Source organism: Triturus cristatus, chromosome 5_1, assembly GCF_964204655.1.
Source record: "Triturus cristatus chromosome 5_1, aTriCri1.1, whole genome shotgun sequence".
NCBI lineage: Eukaryota > Metazoa > Chordata > Amphibia > Caudata > Salamandridae > Triturus > Triturus cristatus.
Window position 1 is genome coordinate 959,072,296 of NC_140587.1, and position 18,802 is coordinate 959,091,097.

Here is an 18,802-nt window from a genome sequence, read left to right on the forward strand (position 1 = left end):
AAAGCATAACACAGAAAAAAAAAAATAGACTAACCAAAAGCATTTTTCAAGGTTTGTTGATACTGGTGTAGAGTTTCTTAGGACTCGCCTTCAGGGCTCGTTGTGCAGTGTTCACTGATACCATTCTGGCAGCATGTATACTTAGATTTATAGATTCACACACCTACGTTGCCACTTGTCTTAGCTCTGTAGCTTTGTGCTTCACATATAGCATGGCGGCTGTTCAAAATTGTGTATTCATGTCGAACATTACTTTTCATTATGAATAGCTCTTAAATTGTAACCACGCATGCATCTGATTAATTGTGGTGACCCCAACGTCCCTTCTAATTCCTTAGCCTGAAGGTTCTGCAATTCCATTAACCTTTTGCAAAGTTAAATCAAAGGGAAGCTGATAAGAAAGTCTAATAACAAAGTACACTAGCCCCTTTGTCCTATTGTAGGAAGATGGCTCTTTATTTACTGGACCAAAACGAGGTACACTGTGTAAAGAGTCCAGGCTAACCCCAGTTGGTTTAGAGAGGCACAAATAATATCCCAGATGCTCTCTTTTGTGGTAGTGTGGGCTAGCGGTTAGGCATATCAGACGGCATTGCTAAGGATTTGTTAATACACACAGAGGCAATAAATGAGACACATACTTGAGAATAAATCTAAGACCAATTTAGGAAAATAATTCATATTTTTAAATATATTTTGATATTAAGAACTTCATTAGCAATTAAGTACTTTTTAGGATATTGATTTTAGCAGGTACGTAAAATGTTCACTTACATACGTCTTTACGCACAATGTTTTTCTACGGGAGAAAAGGCAGGTATAGCATACAGTTATTTGTGTTCAGTTTCTGGGGGTCTCCTTCGGGTTGTAGGGGGCCAAAGTCCAGTGTACTACCAGCATAGTCTCATTGCCCTCCCTGGGGCGTCCGGGTGCAGAGGTGCTGGTCGCATTGTTTGCTGTGCATAAGGAGAAGGTGGGGCACCTTAAAACAGGCTACAGAGGGGGACATGGGGATAAGTCTGGGAGCGCCTAATGGGGGGCTTGGGTCACAAGGGTCAAGGGGAGAAGGGAACACAGTCGGTTCATCGGTACCCGGGATAGGGGGCTCAGGTGTAGAACAAATAGGTTGGCTAAACTTGTGCATCCCGGGACCTTGCGTTCGTCTGTCTTGCCGGTTGAGGGTGCAAATATCAGAACAGCTGGGCCACTCTAAAAGTGGGTCTCAGCGGTGCTGATGTCCCTAGATGGTTGCTTTGTCTTGGAGTCCCACCTGGATTCTTACGGTCTTGGCTTGTTGCAAGGTGTCTGGTATCCCAGGTATTGGCCTTGTGCGGTCCGACTAGTCCTGGTGTTCTCTCTAATGGTGGGGGGACAGATCGGACCTTCGGGAGCACAGGGTCCTCTGTCTGGGGAGCTGCTTTGTTGGGATGGCCAGGGAGCGGCAACTCGGTTGGACAAACTTTGCCTTTGCCTACAGACTGCAGGGGAGTAGCTCCTCTACTTCAAGGGAGATTGCTGGCAATTCACAAAGTGCTTGCAGCCCACCAGGGTTCTCGGTGGAAGTTCAGCTGCTGGACGAGTCGCTGGGTCGTGATTGTCAAGACTCAGGGGCTTATTACGATGGCGGACGGACTGGAGTCCGTCTGCCATCGTCTCGGGGAGTGGGACCGCCTACCTACAAGGCGGCAGGGGCATTAAGATGCGACCGCCACAGTGGCGGTCGCACTCACCATACTTTACTTTGCGGCGGGCGCTGCTGGCTGCAGCACCCGCAGCAATACAAAAACTGCACTGTTTACATTTCCCTGCACTACGTGGCAGGCACCATGTGGTGTCTGCACATGGTGCCTGCCACATGGTTCAGGGAAATGTTGGGGTGCACCATAGGCACCGAGATTATTCTGTTTGGTAGAGCAGAGGAACACTGGTCTTATGACTGGTGGCCCTCGGAATTGGGACCTTGTCCATCTCCCAAGCAAGCAGTGTGCAACCTTGGAGTAACCATTGATAACACACTGTCCATGAAAACCCATGTTAACACGGTACTTGGCACCTGCAGTGGGATCATGCGTAAGCTCCGCAGAATTTTCAAATGGTTACCCATTGAAGCCAGGAAACCTCTGGTGCAAGGTCTTATCAGCCGCCTGGATTATGGGAATGCACTGCTGGTTGCACTCAATGACGATCTGCTTTCCAAGCTCGAGATTCTTCAGAATACCGCAGCCAGACTTGAATCTAAATCTCCCACCCAGATCGCCCTCTGCTCCCAACCTTAAAACTCTCCATTGGCTACCGGTGCGGCAGAGAGGACGTTTTAAAATTCTGTGCCTCACTCACAAGATCCTGTATGACACCGGCCCTAGATATCTAGCTAAGAAACTCCAATGGTACAAGCCCGGCAGACCCTTAAGATCCAGCACCAAACTCCACCTTGTCTTGCCACGTATTCGAACATCCCGAAACGGTGGTCCATCATTTTCTTATCTGGCCCTAAGCTTTGGAATAAGCTACCATCGCATCTGCTATTCATAATTGATCATAGATGCTTTCAAAGAGAATGAAGAACTTGGCTCTTTCCCCAGTAAACTGATTATTATATCATCTTCCTGCTGAAGTTCTGCCCAGCGCCATGAGACCTCCCCGGTGATATATGCGCTTAACAACAACATTTGACATTTAGGTGCCCCCCACCCCCAAAAGAGAGGGCACAGGGTGAAGGGGGCCCGCTACGGGCCCCCAGTGTCCATCCCGACAGCCTTTTCATGGCGGGTGAACTGCCATGGAAAGGCTGGCGGGGATTGACATCATAATGTGACCGGCGGTGCCTAACAGGCACCGCCACAATTCTGGGCTATGCGGGCGGTCCAACTGGTGTTCGGAAAATGACCGCCTGTCGGAACTGTGGTGGTCGGACTTTCTGACTGCCACGTTTCCGCCCACCATAGTAATCTGGCAGGCAGAAAATCACAATACGGTGGCGGGTTCACCGCCATCGTAATCAGCCGCTTAGTGCGGCAGGCAGGGTTTGACGTCAAAAGTCCACAGCAGTTTTCAGTTCTCGCTTTTTCTTGCGGCTCTCAGTGTCCTCTACTTGAGCCGTCAAATCTGAGCTTCTGGTGTCGGGCGTGCCACGTAAAAATTCAATTTAGGGGTGGTATAGAGAGTAACAGGTAGTAGCCAATGGGCTTTAGGGTGTCTACATCCTCTATATCATCACTTCCTGTGAGAAGTGGGCATAACCCTGACCCAGAAAGCCTGTCGAATCGACTTCAGGTAGCCCAACTTAGGGGTGGTACAGGCCTGAGAGGGGGACACGCCTTTCCCTAGTCTGGGTAAGCCTTGGATTGCACATCAAAGGATGGCAGAGGCCTTTGAAGTCCACTGCCTTGATATGCTGATCACTTATCCATTCTGCTTGAAGCAGGTGACAACACCTTCGGCCGGAGCTGGCATTGTTCCTGCCCTGAGAGAGCATGGGTGCTCACCTGCCTGAGGTCAGAAACCTGTCTGTGGTGGCAGGCTGGTCTACACCAGTCAGCCAGCACACTAGTAGTCGGTAGGCGTTTCTGGGGACACCTCTAAGGTGACATCTGGATGCATGTATCAATAAATCCATCACTGGAATCAATGTGGTTTTATCAATACGAGCTGTTTGATACCAAACATCTCTGGTTTCAGTGAAGCCATCATGTAGTTTTGGAACTAGTATTTACCAGTGTCCAGCACATGTACTCCAAATGGCTTCCCTGCCCACTTGTAGTATCTAAGAATCGACTTGAACAAAACAGGGGCATATCTGCTCATGCAGTTATGTACACACATCTTATAGTGCACCCTGCCTTAGGGCTGTCAGGCCTGCTGTAGGGATGTCTTACCTATACTACATGCATTGTCTGCAGCATGTAACACAGGATGTGTGTGTTGTCGTGTCTTCACTTTTCTCTGCACCGTGGCACACAGCCTGCAATGACAGTTTGCATGTTGGTGCTGATGGGTCTCTTAGGATGGCAAAATACATGCTGCAGCCCTTAGGGACCCTCTTAAGTATCCCAGGCCTTAGTTACCAGGGGTACCATTTACTAGGGACTTATCAGGAGTGCTAAAGGTACTAGCAATTGGGGAACAATTGTATAGTGAAGGGAAAGATACCAGACAAAAAGTGGGGATGACCATGTCAAAAACTGCTGCTTTCCTACACCTATTTTACTGTGTCAGAGTATCAGCCATGTTTGTGATACCCATAGCATTTATGTATGGTCTCTCAATTTCTTTTTACTTTTTTCACAATTTCCATAGGTTGTTGAGAAGTTGATTCGTGGCCTGGCCATGGAAGACAGCAGAAATATGTTTGCTCTGTTCGAACACAATGGAACCACTGATAAGGCGATTGAAAGTCGTGCCGTTGTAGCTGATGTCTTGGCAAAGTTTGAAAAGTAGGTCCCATGTCATATACGATTAGAGGTTTTTCTTGCAGAATATGTTTTCTAAAAACAAATCATCGTATACCAGGAATAAGAATGATTGTTTTGTTGTTACTTGTTGAAAACAGCTAAAGCAAGCATCAGCTAATGCTACTTAGTGCTACAATGCAGGTGTAAATATCATTCCAGACTTACTGTCATGTTACAAACAAGGGTACATATGAAAACAAATATGGCGGTGCCAGCAGTTGGGCTCAGTTACTCACTGGGACAATGGAATACGCCTCTGTCCATAGAACTGGCTTTAATATATATATGTGTGTATTTATAGAAGGCAGTCAGTCATCTAGTGGAACTATTCTGTCTCTGGAAAACTGTTTGAAAACATACCCTTACATGAAGAGTTTAAGGACACAGTTTTCACAGTATCACCATCAGAACAAAGTTTGTGACGCCTCTTTCGCCTGCTACAAGCCCATCTTCATCTTCTTCAACTCGGCAATGTAGGAATTGTCGGCTTTTCGCGGTGGTTCAGTGATGTGGTGTTACCGCATCACTCAATGTGTTGTTTCCACTAAACCTAAAAATGTGCGCAAACCGCAGCATGAGCAGTAATTGATTTCCAAAACACTGTTACATTAGTGACTGTTTATACCCTCATTGGCTTTGTAGCGTCTGGCTACACCGGCAGCTTCATCTGTCTGTTGGCAAGCACTAATGTCATCCATCATCAAACAAGGCTCATGACTATCGCAAAGGCTTTCTCGCAGCATATAGTGGTGTTTGCAATTTAACATGTATTTAGTAATGGCGCCATCAAGTGGCTTGCTGTATGCATTACAGGCATACATTTAGAATGCAAGTAAGATGCGCTGCAATTGCTAATGTTTGTTTTGCGGCCTGAATCCTCTTCTAGATTCATATGATCTGCATGATTACACTGTCGAGTGGTTGGGTCCGGAAGTGTTTAAAAACTAACAAAGCTTTTGGAATAGGCATCGACGAAGGCAGAGCTATATTTTATTTTCTCTTCCATCCATCATTGAAGCACGATGAAATGATCCATCCTTGTGGGGATGATACAAAATAAACATGCTTTAGTTTTTAAGGAAAATAAGAATCCCACATACAGTTTCCAATTATGAAACATATAATATGGAGGGGTGTGGTGGTTCTGTCCCAAGGCGTGTTTCAGAACAGTAATGCAAAATGGTGCATTGTGAAGCACAGCAGCCAGAAACATAGGTAAACCCTGAAAGGATATAAATAGAACTTCATATGTGGTTTTGGGGTTTTTACTAATAGTATTTTCTGACTCGGATAATGCTGACGATGTATTTTAAAGCAGAGTGGGTCATTAAAAACAATAAAGAAGAGAGGATATCAAGCACCACTTAAATAGATGGTTTGGGGTTCTCCTCCACCGACTTTGGGAAAAGTATGATGGGAAAGTGTGTACTAAAAGCACATCCTTGCTATTAATCCTGATCAAAATTCGATAAGACTTTTTAGGCTTTTCCCTGGAAGGAAATGTTTTAAAGTAATTGTACACAAAAAGTGCATTTATGGCAAGCATGATATGAATGACACAAGTCCAGTAGGTGTATTTCTCCACGAGTTCATTGTTTGTTAATACACTAATGGACGTCCAGGGCTCTAAAATAAAGAAATATTCCAGAAAGCCCAATAAAGCAAAAAGCTTTATTCTGTCTTCGATTGCACAACCAACGTTTCACTAGACGCCCATGACTTCGATGGGTGAGGTTAAAGATTCCAGGTTCATTGTTAAAGTACAGCAAAATAAGCTCCCCCTGCCCTGTGACTGGATGGCAAGGCTATTCTCTAGTTGTAGTTTGGTGTTGCAGGCTTTGCTTTGTTTAGAGTCTACATTCTTCCTTTCTGTTCACCTCATACATTGTACCGAAACATGAGTAACAAAAGGTACATTATACTCCTCACTTGCTAGAGGACATGATCTTTCAATAACACTAACACTGGTACCAAACGAAAATAATATATTTGTGCCATTATAGAAAATGTTTGAGTTGCAGTCGAATGTAGAATGCATATTTGGAGGCCAGCATTTCCTTTGTTTTATAAGCAGAGCAAGTGTCAGGCAAGTTATTTAAGTATCTGTGGACCTACAAACTTCAATTCATCATTCACTCCAGATAGTGTGGGTGCTTCAGCAAGTACAAGTGCTCATAGGAAGCTCCAGAAGAGACCGCTGCAGGATGTCCCTTATAACTGTCTGTTGGGCTACAAGTATCCCATAGGCTGTATGTTTAGAATGGCCTAAAGTATTCCTGCTCCTCGCTAAATAACTTGAAAACATGTTTTCCCTTTGCTAGTACAGTTTTGCATGTGACATGTACATTTACCTGTCCTTCTTTGTCGTTCATGTAGAACTGTAATCTCCTCTGTCCGGTTCTCACTATCTACTTGATCTCACTGTTTTCGTAGGCAGGCTGTCAACGCAGAAGCCGGTGCCTTGCCGTGGAAATTTTACTTTAAACTCTACTGCTTCCTTGACACCGAAAATGTGCCAAAAGACAGCGTTGAGTTTGCATTCATGTTTGAGCAGGTAAGTGAAATTCTTATTTTGGCGAACTTCCTCAGCCTCTGGAGAGCACTTGAGGCATCAGAAATTGCCTGATACACAATGTTAAACCTACATGATCTAGCGACAGGTCAAAAGGGGTTAAATTGGCCCTTAAAAGCAAGGCAGCACCGATTCTAGAAACCTTTCCTAAACCACTTTGTTTTCTGATCTCCTTTGTGCACAGTTTAAAGTATGTCTGCGCCACCCCGATTGCCACCATGGGTTTGACCATTAAATATTTAGACCATTCCACAGACGTAAGCCCATAGCCACGACTTGCTGAGATTCCTGTACTTTATCTCCCCCACTAACCATCCTGGGTGTTATACAGGGAAGGCTTTATTTTTCTAGTTTCCCTGCTACAGTACTGGTCGCCTTAGTCGTTACCTTAAAGTTTCTCCTCAATGTGAAAAATCCAATGTAAAGGGTTAAGGTTGCTGTAAATTTTCAAAGTTAATTTCGGTCTATTTTTCCCTTCATGTAAATAATTTTCAGTGTGGTGACTGACCTTCCCCAACACCTCTCTCAAACATGGGTGTATTGCATGCTTGTTTACATACATAGTGCACAAATGAAGCCTGTTCCATGAAAGTTCTGTAGGTTAAAACCTGGAGTATTTTCCCTTGGTATTTCCTCTACATTGTGACTTTTATATGTGAGCCACGGGACTACCATGTGGATTTCACCTTCAGTGGAAGTGCATGTTCTCATCCCGCCATTTAAAATTCAGAATGTGGAGGTTAAATTATCCTGAGAAAAGTATTGAATGTGGTAGTGTTTTTGTCCCAGGGCTGTTTTAGGACCTAGTATTTCCATATTGGCCTGAATGGAGTGATCATATGTCACTTACTGCAGAAAAATCTGGATGCCAGATGGCGGACTGGAATTTAAGTGACCTATCTTCACAGAATATTGCTTTGTTTCTGACTTTGGGAATTTGGAACTGGAATTTACATGCTGCGATGCAATTGTATCCAATTTTATTCATGTTTAGATTACATTTAAGCACGAAAAACAGTGTCTAACAAAAACATTGAACATGTAAAATCGACCTCTACTTACATCCTGTCCAAAATATCGACTGCCAACAAAGGTCGCTATTATCGACTTGACATACTGACTTACAACACTAAAAATGTGTTGTAAATACCGGCCTGGGTCTCAAAGCAAAGTTCTGTGAATTAGGCTATGTACTTAGGGGAAATGTATATATTTTCCTACCTGCCACCATGCCAGTGAGTGTATATGTGACAATATGCCAGGTGCACAAAGGCACTTTGTGGTTGCAAAGGGTCCAATTTGCAAAATGGGATCATTTGAGATTGCAAAATGGCCTTTTGGTAAGTACCAAACCCAAATTGCGATTCGGTAACAGGTTACTGAATCACAATTTTGGTTTTGACTACATACCGAATCACATTTTGGCAGGTGCATGTTTAGGGCATCCCTTCTAAACAACGATTAGTAATGGGATGTATTAATGTTTTGCAACCAAAATACATTCACATAACATTAGTACTTTATTGTCTGCTAAAAGGCAACGGTAACCCATTCGCAAACGGAAAGGGGCCCCCAATACACTCCTTCCCTGTGGTGAAAGTTTAAAAAAAAAAAACATTTTAGGAGCTGGAAGTGGTCCATGGAACCCTTGCTCAATTATAAGAGGTGTCTGTAAAAGATTTAATTTTTCTTTTTTTTAAACGTATTCCATTTCCTTTTAGGAAAAACATACTGTATTAAGAAAACAGAGTTTGCTTAATTGAAAAGACATCACAGACATTATCCGTATGATTGTAGTGACCAACCTCTTTCATATTAGTGACGTATGTTGGACTGCGACCCACTAAGAATGGTTATTTTGCTAATTGACCTATTTATGCATAGATCAGTTTGCAAATTCAGAATCAACTTGATAAAGTCAGTGCGTAATTTGTGACCACTTTTACCGAATCGATTCTTAGTACATCCCACCCATTGTCCCTTGCATTTACTCAAAATATTTGTTTGTGGTCTAATAATTTGGTACCAGATGGCAGGATGTAGAATCATTAAATGGATCATATGCTATAAGACATGATTTTGATTAAGATAACACATATAATAACCTGGTGCAGAACCCTATCTGAATAAAAAACGACATGCTTTTTAAACATTAATGGGGCTAAAAAATAACAATAAAAATTATATCTCAAATAATTTAGGTTTGACATTCCTTACTATATTCTGCTGCAAATTTCCGACACGTTCTGTGTCTAATATATTTAAGATTTATAATGACTTGCACTTCCGATGTTTTTAAGTACTGTAAAGTGGTTTCTATTAAACAATGCAATAGTACTCAATTTATCAAGCTCAAAAGAAAGGAAGACTGACTTTGCCAAGCTTGAATTCAAACCTTTGATGGACCCATCACCACAAGCTGTTTTGGTGAGAGGTCAAATCACGAGCTACCCTGATGACAGTAGGCTAGCACAGAGCTCTTTACTGTATGATAAACATGCACTGTCTTTGTTGTTAGGCTCATGAAGCAGTTATCCGAGGTCACTACCCTGCACCAGAAGAGAACCTCCAAGTGCTTGCTGCTTTGCGTCTCCAGTATCTTCAGGGTGACCACTCTCTGCACTCCACCATCCCAGGAACAGAAGAAGTGTACCCACTGCACCGACTTACATCTCGCATCACGCAGTCGGCCAAAGTCTTTACCCCTATTGAGAGAACTGAGAGAAAGCGCTCAAGTTTTCTGGAAGGCACTCTAAGGAGGAGTTTCCGAAGCAGTTCTGTGAGCAAGCAGAAGGTGGAGGAGGAAGAGCAGGTGATGGACATGTTTCTCAAAGAGGAAGTTACGTCTACTCGTATGAGTATTATTGACAAGTGGAAGAAACTGCAAGGCATGACGCAAGAGCAGGCCATGACCAAGTACATGACTGTGATCCGGGAATGGCTGGGCTATGGATCAACACTCTTTGATGTGGAGGTAAGCAAGACCTGTGCCATAATATGACAGAAATAGGAATGTTTCCTTTTGTGATCCAAAATGTTAAGCTTTCGTCCCTGTTAACTGACCCAGTTGCTATACAAGCGAATGATGTTGCACTGAAATTATTGTTGAAAATCCAATCGTAGCTATCGAACAAAAGCTTAATAGGAGGTACAAATTAAAATAATGATCCTGTTTGTTTCATTACATTTGTGGATTTTGAGCCTATTCTTTGTATTGTTACCATGAAACCAAAAGAATGGTTGGGATACTGAATATACTTGTTGTCGTGTTTCTTTGATTCAACATGGCTTTTACATAGTGCCAAGCTTAAAAGTGGACATTTATAGATATTGTTCAAGGACAAGAACATGTAATTTTAAGAACATGCATTGCCAAAGCTAACATGTCTGGCTTTGGCAAGTATGTGCTGTGGGTTATTTTCTATTTTGTTTAACTGCAAGCATTTAGCACAAAAAGAAGAAAACATGGTACTGCTTAAATGGGCAACCATGCCTGTAATAAACATTCTAAAACTAAAGAAAATTGCATAAACCTTTAATAGAACAGTGTTGGTGCTTCCTAGCAGGCAAGTGTACTTACAGCAGGTATAGAACACATACATAAGTATGATTCAAATTGGGGCAAATAAATGTTACTCTTTTCTTTGAATGTCTGTACCTTGAAGACATCATTTAAACACATAAGGATGACCAAACAATTAAAAATTAAAAATGGATGGTTAAAAAGCATTTGGAAAGTAGATTTTGTTCCACCGTCTTTGGCACTGAAGTGCTCTTAATTTTAGGTGAAACAAATTTGATCAGGCAAAATGTATGTAAGGTAGTGTCAGAGTAGCCTAAGGCTGAACTAGACTGGCCCATTGCCCCATGGTGTATGCTGTCGTTGGTGGAAGCAAAATGTGAACAACAGTTTAACAGACCAATGGATGAACAGGGCTGACACAAAGCCCCTCTGTGTATTTATAAATGTATGTACTTTTATTCATGATTTTTGTGTGTGATTACATGAGGCAGAAAAGACAGCTGAAGCTGTTTATAGGCTAAACATAAAAAGAAACATATTGCTCATATAGTTTTGTCTTTTTTGATTCACAATGAATTCCTCAAGTACATTAAAAATTGCTGCTAACCCTCTTTTATAGTTTCCAAGCACCTCCAACAGCTTGGTCAACTAAAATCTCTCTCTAATTAAAAGAGTATACATATGAGGCTGCAGTGTTAGATGCTTATGTTGTCACCTGATACCACAGAACTTCATCACATTTTCTCCATCTCATGATGAGAGAGTTTCTGCCTGTATCAGGGCATCTGAGAAGCCTAGTGTTTCATGGGCTTGCTATGCTGCCTGCACTGCCCGTCTTCATACCGAGAGGGACCCTTTCAGTACAAAAACTATGCTTTTATACTTTCCCTTTTTTCATGTGTGATACAGTGCATCACACATGCAAAGTTGGAAAAATGTGGATAGTTTTATAACTTGCTTCACAATTATGCCTTCCTCCAGGAGGAATAAGTTCTTAGCACTGAACCCTGTTTACCAATGTTAGTAGCTAGAGAGTGGCATCAAAAACTATGGTTGGTTGCATAGGACCATCCATTTACCACCAACGGAACGTTTCCTTCACTTAAAGTAGCACATAGTGCTACTTTGCGTCACTTTGGGCATCTTTACAACACAAGTCCTGATTTGCTTTGGAAAGTTAATACCACCACAGCACTTTCCACTGGGTTTGCATTACAAAGGTAATGCAAATCTGGTGTAAAGTGTTGGTAAGTCTGGGTCGAAGAATACAGCAATCATTAAACATCATGTTCGATGGCATGTGTGGCTGTAGATACACATGGCCTGCATACTCCTGCCATCTAGTGTTGGGTTCAGAGCTGTGCAAGTTGTTTTTCTTTGAAGAAGTCTTTGGAGTCACGTGTTAAAATGACTCCACTCGGTGATATTGCGCATGGGCATTGACTCCTTTGTTAAGATTGTTTTCTCTCTGCTGTCGGATTCATATGTATGTACTTCTCCTCCGTGTTGAATTCCATTTGGTACAAGTCTTCAGTCCTATCCTGTCTTCGATGGTATAGTTTGTTTCAATCGTGCTTTTCTATCTCTGCGCCGCTTTAAATCTTCGTAGGTTCCGGCACAGACCGATCGCCTTTCGGGGCGCCACCCGTCTCAGGCCTACTATCATACGCGCACAGTCGGTCAAAGATGTCTTCCTGATGGAACAAACACCTTTTCGTTTTTGCCCACTGTGCCACTCCAAATACCCCCATTCTGACCAACATCCAGTGTGCAACAGCTGCCTTTCATCCAATGACCGTGAGGCCGACCTCGACGGCTTTAAGTCTTTCCGATCTAAAAAGACTCTCTGAGAACGAAGGGCTCATTAGCTAGAGATGTCTTGCTAGAGCGAAGATGACCCTCCAGACATTTTCAGAGACGAGCACGCCCACGAGAAGCCTGCTGAGGAAGAAAGAGAAGAACAGGCTTTCTCTGAGGAAGAAATCTACAATTCTGATCTGGAAGAGGAATTAGAGGACACCCTGTTACCTGGGCAGCATGTGAGTACTACCACCCCAGACCCTGCTCTACAACCCAAGCACAGCTTTAAGTACTTGATCTTCCCAATAATAGAGGTCGCTGGAGCACCATTGCTATCCGGCCATGGTCGGATCCAGAAAGAGACTTTGGATGCCCTTCCTTCGGGCCTGGCATTGAAAATGTCCACCAAGGTAAAGTCCTCTGTGTCAACCTCCTCAGATTAAGCACATGCGTCGGTCTCCTCCCAATCTTCAGAACTGACTCGGCAACTGACCGCTTCTGCCTCAGTCCTGACCAAAAAACACTCCTCCGCTTCTAAACCCTCGGTTCCAAAACCGTCAAAGACAAAAGCATGAAGCATTCTTTGGTTCCGAAACTATCGGAGACAAAAACTTTGAAGTATTCTTCAGTTTCCATTTCTCCTGTCGAGCCTATCCTTGAACCAATAGACATTCAACAATGAAAGATCCAAACCCCAAAATGCAGTGGTCAAATAATGGCCTCTCCTCCACCAAAGAGGCAATTGACTTTTGAGTATGCACTGGACACTCCTGTTCCTCTCAAAGAGGACAAAGGACAGGGCTACCAGCCCTACTCATCATCATCATCCTCCTCCTTCACCTCCCCCACCATCATCACCACCTCCACCATCCCCTCATTCTCACACATCCCCACATCATGGCCCTCTAGATGCTACACCTCCAGGGTCACCTAGGTCAAACAGGGGGTATAGGAGACCCATTAGGAGATCCAGACCCTTGGAACAAATACGATAGAGATCCCATAACATAAAATGATCATGATCTTTATCCAGCTCACTGGTCCCCTCCTGACGATGCTAGTAATACCAACAGGTGATTGCTAGAGCAGCCACTTACCATGGTGTTGAACTACATAAGGAGTCTTTAGAACAACACTTCCTCTTTGATACCCTCTAATCCACCCACAAAGACACACAGTTTTTGCCCATGCGTCATGGTATGCTAGGGCATACTGACAACCTCTTCAAGGAGCCTGTCCATGCCAGGGTTATTACCCCATGGGTAGAGAAAAAATATAAACCGGCTCCATCAGAACTCCTATTTATTCAAAGTCCGGTATCACCAGACTCTATAGTTGCCACACTGCTCGTAAAATAGCTTGCAGCCAGGCAACTGAGGATACACTACCTCCTGAAAAAGAGAGTAAGCATACTAGTGCAGCAGGGAAAAGAGTAGAAGCACAGGCTGCTAACCACTGGCGGATTGCCAATTCCCAGGCTCTTCTGGCACATTTTCATGGGGCTCATTGGGATGAGATATCTCCCTGAAGAACATCATAAAAGAGGGCAACGGATTGTTGTAGAGGATCTGGCCATCACTAATAATTCCATCAGATGTGCCTAAGATGCAGAGGTTCGTCCGCTAGAGGTATTTATACCAGCGAGCTACTCGGGAGACACACTTGGTTCAGGTGCTCTGACTTCAAGCCAGAGGCACAACAGGCAGTTCTGAACATGCCCTTTTATAAGGAACATCTTTTTGGCCCACAGGTGGACACCACTTTAGATAAAATGAGAAAAGTCACAGATACTGCTATAGTGATGGTTTTCTACACCTAGAGGCTCGTTTAGTCGTTCCAGTTACAGAGGCGGATATAAATTCACCAATACAGATGCCTCCACTTCTCAACAGAAGCCGGGGCAATCCACTTACACAAAGGGCTTTTTTAGGGGCTTCCTCAGAGGTGGTGACAATAAAGGATGGGGCAAGGATGAATATGAGCGCAGATCATCCTCCACTGCAAAACAGTGACTGCCCAACCCTTCCCATGACCACACAACACCTGTCGGGGGAAGACTACAATTGTTTCATCCAGTCTGGAAATCTATCACGACAGACCAATAGGTACTAGCCGTTATCCAACATGGTTACTTTCTAGAGTTCATTACCCCACCACCCAACATCTCACCTCACACTCACAGGCTATCACAGGATCACCTAAAACTTCTCAAACAAGAGGTACTCGACCTTCTTCTCAAAGGGGCCATAGGACCAGTCCCTCATCAACAACAATGCACAGGAGTATATTCTTTATTCTTTCTGATTCCAAAAAAGGACGGGTCTCTAAGACCAATCTTAGACCTCGGACCTCTCAATCACTTTCATATGGTCACTCTACTGGATGTCATTCCCCTTCTACAACAGGGCAACTTTAGGGCCACCATGAACCTAAGGGGCCCTTACTTTCACAGACCCATACACTCTGCTCACCACAAATACCTCAGGTTTGTCATAACAGGAAGACACTTCCAATCCAAAGTTCTTACATTTGGGGTTACTACTGCACCTCAAGTTTTTACAAAGTGCTTGGCAGTAGTCGCAGCACATCTAAGATGACAAGGCATTCATGTATTCCCATACCTAGACGATTGGCTCATAAAAAAAAGCCAGCACCCATCACTAATGTCCACAACACATTCAGTTGACAGTGGATCTTTTACACAGTTTGAGGTTCACAACCATTGTCCCCAAATCTCACCTTCAACCTCTTCAACTTCAACCATACTTAGGAGTAATCCTCAACACAGAGTTGGGTTTAGCTTATCCCAATCCTGCTTGAATACAAATTTTTCAAACAATAATACCTCAATTCCAGCCACACAAAACACTCACAGTTCGGACTGTCATGCATCTACTAGGAATTATGGCATCTTGCATTGCCATAGTTCCTCAAGCAAGACTACACTTGCTCCCACTACAACAGTGTCTGTCTCGCCAGTGGTCTCAGTCACAGGGTCACCTCCAGGATCTAGTGTTGATAGACCACCACACTCACTGTTCTCTGCAATAGTGGAATATGAGAAAGTGCCATCTTTCTCGCATGGTATGCCCCCACTTTTTGCTGAATTGCTGATGACTTTGACTGAGTGTGCCCTAGGTTGCTGCCAATCAGGTGCCCATGGCCTGTGTTCCTTCCCTAAAACTGTATTGAAACCAACACCCAATTGGCATCTCTGGCCACATGTCAGCCCCTGGTAAATGGTACCCTAGGTACCCAGGGCACTGTGACCAGAGAAGTCCCCTAAGGGCTGCAGCACTTATTGTGCCACCCTTAGAGGCCTTGTACACTGACACCCACACACTGCCTTTGCAGGCTGAGTGTCTTGGTGCAGAACAAAACAGAGTCGACATGGCACACATCCCTGTGTGCCATGCCCACAAACACACTGCCCTGGCATACCTCAGTTACCCCTCTAGCTGGGTGCCCTATGCCAGTGTTGTGGGTACAGGTGCATGAGCCCTGTACCCCTACAGTTCCCAGGCCCATTCCTGGGCACTGTCAGTGCAGGGCTGCCATTAAGAGTATATGGTGCTGGGAGGTCGTCATCACAAACTCCACAGCACCATGATGGCTACACTGAAGACTGAGATGTTTGGTATCAAACTTCTCAGCACATTAAACCCACACTGATGCCAGTGTGAGATTTAATGTAAAATGCACGACAGAGGGCAACTAAGAGTTGCCCCATGAACCTAACCCACAACCCGTGTCCTGACTGAGAGGCTGCCTAGGCTGCCACCCAGCAGACAGGTTGTTGGTCCACTGGGTAGAGAGCCTTCCGATCTCGTGGGCCTGCAACAATGCACATCCTGGGGCGAGGTGCCAAGCCTTCTCCCCCAGGATGGGCAGGGGAAGCTTCAAAAGCATGCTGCCTTTGTGAACCTCCCCAGACCCCTTGCTGTACTCAGCAACTGGTCCCCACCGGTTCTGGCCCCCACACTGGCGGGAAAACCCAAGTGAGGAAAGGGTGTGTGCCAGCCTCTGCCAACCCCACCCCTCAGGTGGGGGAGGCGAGGTGAAGCATATCTCCAGGCTCCCGCCATCTTGAGGATGGGGAGCCCTACCCTATCCGAACTAGGCTCCTGCCCCTCTCCCACTGGAGAGTGGCAGGATAGGGGTGTACCCACCCCAGGGAAGGGACCCATTGGTCTCTGCCCTTTACCAACCTGTAACACCCCTACATTTTGTATTTTGGGGCACCCTGAACCTTCGTTCCTTAGATCCCGATTGCGAAACAAGAAGAAGAACAAGAAGAAAGAAGACCTGCCGTGCAGTTGCTAACAAGAGGACGACATCAACTGACTTGGCCCCAGCCCTACAGGCCTGTCGAACCTGCTCCTGCTAACTCCCGGCATCTCCAGTGGTCAGCAACCTCGAAAACCCCAGAGGACCTGACTGCCTTGCTCATCTAAAGACTGGGACTCCCACGAGCAGTGGTTCTGCTCAAACAGCAACAACCCCTGGTGCCGGCCAGGAACCACGAATCCAGCACACTCTGTACCCAACGAGCCCGGCCTGTGCCTGAGTGAACAAAGACCACAAGGACGCCCCCCCCCCCCCCCGGCGGCTGTGACCAAGAATCTAGCACCCAAGGACCCTCCTCGATGCTCCTCACGACGCCTGCAGCCTCAATACCAAGGACCCCCCCCCCCAACCGCAACCAGCAGAGGGTAAGATTTCCTGACGCCAAAAGACACCGCGGCCCCCTGTGCCCAACTCCTGGGTGCCTACCTAACCTACAGCTTCCCAACTTACCTCTCGGAGTAGTGGTCGCACCTGAAAAATCTCCGTCACCGAGTTTGCAGCCTTTGTTCGGCTTGTGGCTTTCCCATTGAAATCCATTGAGCGCCCGACGGCTCAAAAGCACCCTGCACCCAGCCGCCCGAGTGCCCCTGGAAGTGCAGCATCTGTCCTATCCTACTTCCCCACTTGCCCTGTGTAAGTGACCAGGAGCCCAGCTCCCTCAGCCGCGTGTCCTGCCTGTTAGCAGCCACCAACCAAAGGCCCCCTGTCCGCCATAGGCTAACATTGGGCCTAACTCTCTCTGCACCCGGCTGCCCCTGTGCCTCTGAGGGTGTAACAACTGTACCTACCTGACCCTGGGAGACCCCTGAGTCTATGCCCAGAACCTCAACTCTGCCAGTCAAGTACTTACCCAAAAGCTGATAACTCACTTTTCTTCCATAGGGTAACATTGACTGGTTTCTAAACTTTAAAATATTCACCTAAAATCAACCGAGTAACGAAAACGAAATTACTCACGTGTTACCAGGAGAGATCCCAGTGCTGGATCTTGGTGCCCAGCACTGACCCTGAAAAGTAATTACAACTGCGATTTTCCGATAACCAAACTTTCCTCCATAGGATAACATTGCCTGGTTTTTACCAGAAATTCTTCGAAGTGTCCATTTTTTAAACATACAAATATTCCTTAAAAATCGCCTGTGTAACAAAAACGATTTCTTCCAACTGCTTACAGGAGATGCACCAGGGCTGAATCCAGGATCCAGCCCTGAGTAAGTAAAACCTATGCAAAGTAATTGATATTGCATTTACTTAAAGATTCCCATTGAGCTCAATGTTATAATTGTGTTTAACTTGTGTTGCCTATTGCAACAACTGTAACTATTGCATTTAAAAGTCTATTGCTCATTGAAAGTATACAACTAGAGCATTTCATTTTGAGAAATTATTTTGATACCTACTTGTGGTTTTAAAATAAAACAACTATATATTTTTATATATAAAACCATTGGCCTAGAGTTCAGTTCTTGAGTGTGTAAGACCATTTGGTGACTGAGTGTGTACAACAAATGCTTTACACTGTCCTCTGATACTGCCTTACTGCTTGACCAAGCTACCACTTTAGAGAGTAAGTTATATCTAACTTTAGCCTCTGCCAAACCTCTGGGGACTGTTTGACTCTGTACACACTGTACCTTACCTTGGTGCAGTATATACAGAGCCACTTTCTTACATGGAACTCTAACAATCTGTTGAAAGTGTAGCCTTTCTTAGACCCTGTGCCTTACATCATTCTAACTACAGACGCTTCAGAGATGGGTTGAGATGCACACCTACAACACTTGACATTACAAGGTCTGTGAGATGCCATACATCAATCTCCACACATCACCTACTTGGAACTTCAGGCATTCTTCCAAGCACTGAAATCTTTCCTTCCTCATCTGTCGCACAAGGTTGTCTTAATCCGGACGGACAATATAACAACCATGTACTATGTACAAAAACTGGTGTGGGGTGCTGCGGCCATGGTCTTCTCAGCTATCACACCTCGCTCAGACTATACGGACCTGGGCTCTTCACCATCACATTGATCTGTTGGTGGAATATCTGCCGGGGACAGGCAATAGTTTCGCAGACCTGCACAGCAGAACACATCAACAGACCCAC

At 44.8% G+C, this 18,802-nt stretch overlaps 1 protein-coding gene across 2 annotated transcripts in view; it reads left to right on the forward strand.

The window, feature by feature from the left end:
• Positions 1-18,802, forward strand: part of MYO10 (myosin X) — a 481,006-nt gene that overhangs the window by 454,010 nt on the left and 8,194 nt on the right. For both annotated transcript variants that reach the window (XM_085606080.1, XM_085606081.1), the window contains 3 exons: positions 4,297-4,433; positions 6,885-7,005; positions 9,542-9,997. In XM_085606080.1, coding sequence (XP_085462206.1) covers positions 4,297-4,433; positions 6,885-7,005; positions 9,542-9,997 — 714 coding nt within the window. The remainder of the gene's footprint in view (positions 1-4,296; positions 4,434-6,884; positions 7,006-9,541; positions 9,998-18,802) is intronic.